This window comes from Pinus tabuliformis, chromosome 2_2 (assembly GCF_031772625.1).
Source record: "Pinus tabuliformis cultivar Carrire ecotype Pingquan chromosome 2_2, CPIR1, whole genome shotgun sequence".
Classification (NCBI taxonomy): Eukaryota; Viridiplantae; Streptophyta; class Pinopsida; order Pinales; family Pinaceae; genus Pinus; species Pinus tabuliformis.
In genome coordinates this window covers 335,135,997-335,143,441 of record NC_142300.1, presented here as the reverse complement: position 1 = coordinate 335,143,441, position 7,445 = coordinate 335,135,997, and the positions used below count along the sequence as shown (strand labels likewise).

The 7,445-nt window shown below is 33.7% G+C and overlaps 1 protein-coding gene across 1 annotated transcript; it reads right to left on the bottom strand.

The window, feature by feature from the left end:
* Positions 1–1,717: 1,717 nt before the first annotated feature.
* Positions 1,718–6,163, bottom strand: LOC149192650 (amino acid permease 3-like). The gene is made up of 7 exons (XM_089406431.1): positions 5,845–6,163; positions 5,323–5,556; positions 5,134–5,227; positions 4,820–5,034; positions 3,083–3,222; positions 2,742–2,969; positions 1,718–2,392 (listed from the first exon to the last, which is right to left on the bottom strand). Exons 1-7 carry the CDS (start codon positions 5,936–5,938, stop codon positions 1,967–1,969), a joined length of 1,431 nt encoding a protein of 476 aa, XP_089262557.1. The 5' UTR covers positions 5,939–6,163; the 3' UTR covers positions 1,718–1,966.
* Positions 6,164–7,445: the final 1,282 nt, after the last annotated feature.

Below are 7,445 nucleotides of genomic sequence, written 5' to 3'. Positions count from 1 at the left end.
TGCTTTGATCAACGTCATTCCTTCTTGTGAACTTATGTCCTAAACATATCACAGACCACAAGCAATTGTAAGTTAGCTCCTTATTATCACCATTCAATATTTTGAAGCCATATCTTTTGGAACAAAAATAATTTGTTTATGTTGGATCTGAATCCTTATCTAACGTGCTTCGATCTTTAACTTTGCTGGAAAACAAAGATCAACTCATTTTCTTTGATAGGCTTGGATGTGATGTTCAACTTCCTTGCTTCGCCAAAGCTCTGATACCATGCTAAAAAGTTATTTTATCTTCATCAAGCAATCACACTTCAGAAATTCAACCAATAACGATGAAAGGAAGTAGAGATCATGATGTTGAAAAGTTAGGTTGTCTAAAAAACTTAGCTCCTTAGAAACTTTGACCCCTTTCTTATATTGCTTCCTATGTGTATGAGAGAGAGATATGTGAGTCATAAGTGAGTGTATAAAATGAAAATTTTCAAGCCTATTTTATACCCAAGAGACATGTCTCTTAAGTTAAATAACATATTTTGTACATTAAATTCTAGTAAGTCTGCACATTTACATTTTTACTCATATTTGTTAGTGTTGAAAATCATGTAAATAATGATGGACAATAACTCCTAGTATATTTATTTACATTCTGCTCTCATTCTATCTTTTGTGCAAATACTTGCTTAAATTATGGTGAGTAGTAATTGATGGTAAATATGTTATTTACATGAGTATGAGCTATTTTCAAGGATTTTTGTTGATTTCCTTTCTTTTAACTTTCTTTCTTAACTTAAAATTTATTTTTCTTTCATATTTTTACATAGTATTATAAATACGTCAAGATGATCTTTTAATTCATTTAAGACCTTTGAGTATCATATTAATAAGAAATGAACACACAAACTTAATGAATTTCTATTTATCTCCTATTAGTTTTGCCATAAAGCTTCCATTTATGTTCCTCTCACCATTTAAGCCTTTGGTTTTAATTGAAATTCAAGAAGGTAAAAAAGAGTAAAAACTTTTTTCATAACAAAGCCATATGATATTGAGATTTTATAAATCCACTATCGTTAAAAAAAAATGTCCCAATAAATTATTTTCAATATTAAACCATTTTAATTTCTACATTTGTAACATGGAAAAGATGTGTGCAAAGATGTGTGCTTGGTACACAAAGTCAAGCCACTCTCTGCCTCATAACAATTATCACTCTTAATTTTGTTATTACAATTTATTGTATGTAATTGCTATCACATTACTTATTATTATTTAAGTACTTTTATGTTCAAATTAAATTAATATTAAGTATTTTTATGTTCAAATTAAATTAATATCAAGTATTTTTATGTTCAAATTATTTATTATTTAAGTATTTTTATGTTAAAATTATTTAGTAAAGATTGTGTTTCATGCTGTATTGCTTATTTAGTGTTGTTTTGCTATTTTTTTTTTAATAATAATAATAATTATTATTATTATTATAATAATAATAATTAATTATTATTATTATTATTATTATGGTTGTTATTATTATTAATATTAAAGTTATAATTGGAATATTTTTTATGATTAAAAAAATAAATAATGTGACTTACTATTTAAGTTATATGAATATATTAATCTAAATTTTTTATTCAAAAATATGTTAAACATGAAAGATAATGTGTATAGGCATAAATTCAAAATGCAACATGGATTTAACATATTCAAAGTTTGATCTAAATTACATTAAGCCGAGGAATACTTTGCATCAAGCAAGACCGACAAAACTGACGAAACTGACTTTATTTGAACTCTGATTGGTGATTCCAATTGCTATCCAAAGCAACTCTTCTAGAAGCACGAGAGAAGTTTATTTCAATGGAGATATCTAGGTATCGTGCAAGAACTGACATAGGGAAGTAACAACTTTCATCCATGTTTTACATGACCGCAAAACATGCTCGCTGACTGCTGCGGTTTGTGGAGCTCAATACGTAGTCTGGAAGGGCTTGTACACTTCTAAGGCTTCAACAACACCCACTATGGATCCACTAGCAGCTGCCACTGAAACAAGAAGACAAACGCCACTCAATATTTGCATGGCAACCCACTTAGAAGACCACCGCCGTATCTTATTCTGTGCTATGTACATTGTCACTGGAAAGTATACTGTCAATGGCCAGAACGCCACTGCGCCCAGAAGTCCCACAACATAGTTGAAGAAGGGAAGCAACATGGAAATCAATGTGGTGGTCACCACAAAGACTGTCCTCCACACAAGCCTGAAGAGATTCACGTTGAATCGCCCATAAAAAGGTATTGCCAGAGCGTGTTCTTTGTTGATAAAGTCACTATCTGGCCACTTTTTCCCGGACCACCCTTCAATAAATGCAAACAATGGTTGGCAGAAAACCTGCAAAGACCATTTCAAAATAATATAATCCATCGAGATTTGACACGAGACTGCACTTTGGCATAATAAATATTCTAGCTGCAACATGATCATATCCATGTTGCACTTTTATGTCGATTGCAATTTCATCTCCCAATTTTATGGTTAGAAGAGGGTTCAAACAATTGAACCCTCTCCTAATAATTAGATTCCGAAATGTTTATGACAAATAAGTTCAGCTAGCCTGAATTTGTATAAAAATCCAGTTATACCCATAGAATGCTTACAACATTGAGATTGAAATTGAAATTATTACTGATATCTGTAGAAGAAAATTAAAACTAGACTATACACTAATGGTTATACTTACTTGATATGCCCCAACTAAATGGATTACAATAGCAGCGTTGGCAATGTCGATCAACCAAAAAGGATTGTAAAAGCCAAAGCCTGTCAAGAGGTTTCCTGGTGCACTGTCACCAAAAGCTGCGTAGCCCATGCAACCACACAGCATGTAGAACACCGTTGTGGTCACCACGCCCACTAGGGTTGCTTTCTTCATTGTCTTGTTCTCTGCAGGAGGCGATTTTATTGTGTCCTGCGTACATTTTCAGTTGACTTAATAATGTCCTCACATTTGTCACCATGAAGCAACTGATATATTATCTAAATTACTTATTAAGGGGGCTTTGGTTATATTGTATATGGCACCTGAATTTCTATGAGAACCAGTGAATAGGAGTAAGCGAATGCAATGTTGCCAAGAGCTTGGAACGTATCCCATATTTTCTCAGCTTTAATTACTTTACCCAGGGTGGCTTCCGCGACGCTCCCTCTAAAGTGTCCCACCTCTGAAGTACAGCGAGACATATTACAATCAGCTCAGAAATTTGTGAAACGAATTCTGTTTTTAACTTAAATGAAATTGTAAATGTGTTGCGAATGGGAGAGAGTGTTTTATAGGTTGAAAATGAAAAAATAGTTAAATATTATGTATTATTCATTAAGTTTTTTAGATTTTTTTTTATGGGCTATATATAAATAAATATATATAATTTTGATTAAAAAAGAATTAGTCTTAAGAGTTAGTTTAATTGGTCGAGTTCTCTTATATAAATATCTAGTTAACATGGTCAATTCTTTTAGACACTCTTGGGGTTAGCCTTGACCACTGACAGTTGACTTACTAAATCCATTTATATATAAATTTTTGTAACTTTTGCTATTTTTTTTTGTAACCTTGACATGACTACATCTTCATCATGTACAATATATCACCCCAATTGAGTGGGGAATTTAACCCGTGACTTCACATCAAGGAGTTCCTCAACAATAGCACTCTATCACCATCTATCCAAGACCCCATGGACTAAATCCATTTATATATTAAAAAAATATTTTAAACAAAAAAATATAATTTATCAAAAAATTATTTCAAAAAATTACAACCAAAAACTCCAAAACATAGAACTAGTGTAACCACATTAATATATGTGGATGATATATGCACCTTGGAGGCATTTTCTTAAAGCACTGTAAAAGGTGAGTGGAAAATGATTCGATATATCAACCACATTTACTAATATCATGTACAATGTAAAAGGTGAGTGGAAAATGATTCGATATATCAACCACATTTACTAATATCATGTACAAAAAATTCTAACGAGGATCTCCAAAACATAAAACTAGCACAACCACATTAGTAAATGTGGTTGAAATAAGCAATTTGGCATCATTTTCAAATAACTATTGGTGTATAAAAGGTGGAAGATGACACCAATCAACTTATATCAAACACGTTTACTAATGTGGTTGTGCTAGTTGACACTTGCTTATGGTTGACTATGACTAAACATGTTGAAGTTATAGTTAAGGAAAGTTTCTTAAAATTAATATAAAATTGACTATGGTTCAATATGATGATAACAAAACATAATAACTATATTCACTTTATATAATCAACCTTATTATTAATATTATTATTAATCAACTTTATCTAATCATAATATTATGATTAAATATTAATTTTTTATTCAAATATAATAAAATTAAATTATTCAAAAACAAGTATGAGCGGAAAAGAAAAACACCAAAACATGTATGATTGATTTTCAATTTTATTAAATCTTATTTAAATTTTAATATTATTGAGTATTAAACTTTATTCAAATATGATAAAATTAAATTATTTAAAAAACAGTATGAGCGGAAAAAAAACTCCAAAACATACATACTTAAACATGTATAATTAATTTTCGAGACAAGCATATAAACCCGATAAAAATATATATATTAAAAAAAAAACAAAATCTCTAATTATTTAATGAACTTAGAACAACTAACTTTGTTTTAATGAACATATAACAGCTAACTTTCAGTTAACCAAAAACTCCCAAACATGGAATAACTAAAAAAACGCCTATTAAACGTAACAGACAGACCGACCTACTACTTTGGCGATACCAAGGCCAAGCCCGATTGTAGAATAAGTGAATGACATGACCGCAGCAAGTATAGAGAGCCACCATATTTGGTCGAAGTCGGGTATCTGAGAAAGTAGGATCTCTACTACTCCAAAGGCTATCATATATGGATTACTGGACACGTGGCATGGGTCGTCATGTCCATTAGCGCTGAAGCAATTGGACCTCTCAATGGCCCTGCGGTTAACAATATTATTTTAGTCCAAACTAATTATATAATTGGCTCCAACAGAACAGGAAAAAAAAATTATTCCACTCAAGCGGTATTTAACTCACGTCATACTGATTGATGCAGCTATTGTATAGCCAATTGCGGTTCCGAATAGATTCACGTACTGAGTAAAACCGCACATCCACACCTGGAAGCCATCTGATAAAAAAATGTGGCAACAAATCAGAATTCAATGTTTCTGAGGCATATTGAACACCCAGTTTCAAACATTTATTTGCAAGAGGGAGCCATACCTAGATTGGCTCTCACAGCATCAATATAAGTATAATTTCGCTTTCCAGTGACTGGATCAGGAGACCTGTAGCAGTCCGCAAGAAGGCAAGACGTATAGTATGTGACAAAGGAGAAAACAAGCATGGCTGTGGGTCCGGCAATCCATCCTAGTTGAGCTGTTGCCCATGCCAATGAGAGTACTCCAGACCCTATGACTGCTGTAATAATATGGGCGCTTGCCGTCCACAATGTGCCTGAGAATACAACATATCATCTATTATAAATATATAATGTATTAGTATAAATTCATTTTAACTTCAAATATCACAAACATATTAAAAAATCAAATCTAGCACCTTTCCACACAAATAATGCAAAGCCCTACTAAAACCCCAAGCGATGTAGAACAATGAAAGCTTGTTGCTCTTCAAATGGAAAACTCTAGCATACAATTGCAAATTCTCGTGCTCAGTGAGGCATACAGTAATAACCTATGTACTTGTAGTTCAATATTCGTATAACAAAGTTATTCATTACAACACCTTGGCGTTTGATGCGGCCATCGTCGTCAATGTTCTGGAGATCTGTCGCCTTTCCTTTCTCCAGGTGATCGGCTTCTGTGGAAACTTCCGCCATATTTTTGCAAGCAGAAGAGTGGATCTATGTACGCTTGAGAGTTACTCCAAAGGAAAATTCTTCAGTAAAAACTAGGATCTGATCACAACTACCAAAGCAGTTGCTTCAACTGCTGCAACTTAAGTTTTGGATTGTGGACAGCAGTAATCTCTCAACAGAAGAAGCGCAGAGGCAATTTCTCAGTTCCCAAAGTCTCCCAAATGCGACTTTCGGCTGCTCAGAGAAGGGTAGATCACAACTGCAACTCCCGGGTTTAGGACAAGGCTATTTATAGGGGAGCGGTCGGGTGTGTTACAATGTATAACTCCATTATTCAATTCCCTACGAACCTTCATGTGTACTTGCTTTTCAGATGGCATGCCAATAGTCTAACAATTATAGATTTTTGCCTTTTTCGGTGATTCTGACCGATTCTTTCCCAAGACTTAGATAATGCAGAATTCACAAGTCAATTTTTTTAATCTAAGAGATCCTTGCCCGATTCTAACATGTGATTTTAATTGATCCTTAGAATCCGTTGCCTGATTCTAACAGTGTCTTGCCCGCCCGATTCTGGACCTAATTGACCAGAAAAAAAGCTAAAAAAAAAAACCTGAAAATATAAAATTAAAGAATTAGACTACATCATAAATATTTGCAAACTATTTACACAATAAGTGGATGTACAGCCCGAATCTCCCACAAATCTTGTAAACGAAGAGATTTCAAAGATTGCCCGGACAAAACTAATCTTATACACATGGCAAGCACTCACACCACTGTTTTTATTGACTTGGGGGATCTTTCCCATCCATTTCTTACATGGTTTGACTCGCTTCTTTAGCAAATTCCGTCAGAGAAAGTTACAGAGCAGGGCAGAGAGAATATCCGGAGGAGCAAGTGATATCTATTGAGATGGATTGATTTATGTCTGTAGCTTTATCTTTTATCCTGTTGATGTCCCCCCATGCACATTAAGGGACGGGCAGAGTTCCACTTAAATGTCGAAGCAGGGATTTGGCAAATGCGTGGTCATGTCAACTCAGAACAAGGACAGACCCTGTACATGTAGATCTGTCACGGATCACTATTATGTGCCTCCACTCGGCACGCGTGTACTGTGGCTGCCCTTTGATCGTGACGAATCGGTGATCATAATCATAGAACCCATGGCTGGCGGCTTCACTTTCACGGTGATTGACAAAGCCCAAAGGTTTTAGACATGGGTTAACAGCAATTTCTCGGAAATTTGTTACGGTTAATGAAATCAATAAATAATTTTTTTCTACTATTTTGGGGGAAAGGAAAACACAGGATAGAAATACAAGCAATAACATGCAATTATCAAAACACAAGGAATATAATGATTTTACAAGGAAATCTAACTTGGAAAAACTTCTTGCTTTGTATTAATTTAGATGAAAAAGAGAAACAATTACAATGTCTTGCTTCAACTCTACATCACACCATGCACTGTAAAATTGTTCTCCTCTTCACCTCCTTCTCTGGCCAAAGCTTAGCCAACTCA

Bases quoted from the DNA above. Each gene is read 5' to 3' on its own strand.
- LOC149192650 (XM_089406431.1), bottom strand. From the start codon at position 5,938: ATGGCGGAAGTTTCCACAGAAGCCGATCACCTGGAGAAAGGAAAGGCG. The intron at 5,557-5,844 runs GTGTTGTAATGA...TTGTATTCTCAG, and splicing joins TGGCCGCATCAAACGCCAAG to GCACATTGTGGACGGCAAGC. The intron at 5,228-5,322 runs GTATGGCTCCCT...TTTTTTTATCAG, and splicing joins TGCTGTGAGAGCCAATCTAG to ATGGCTTCCAGGTGTGGATG.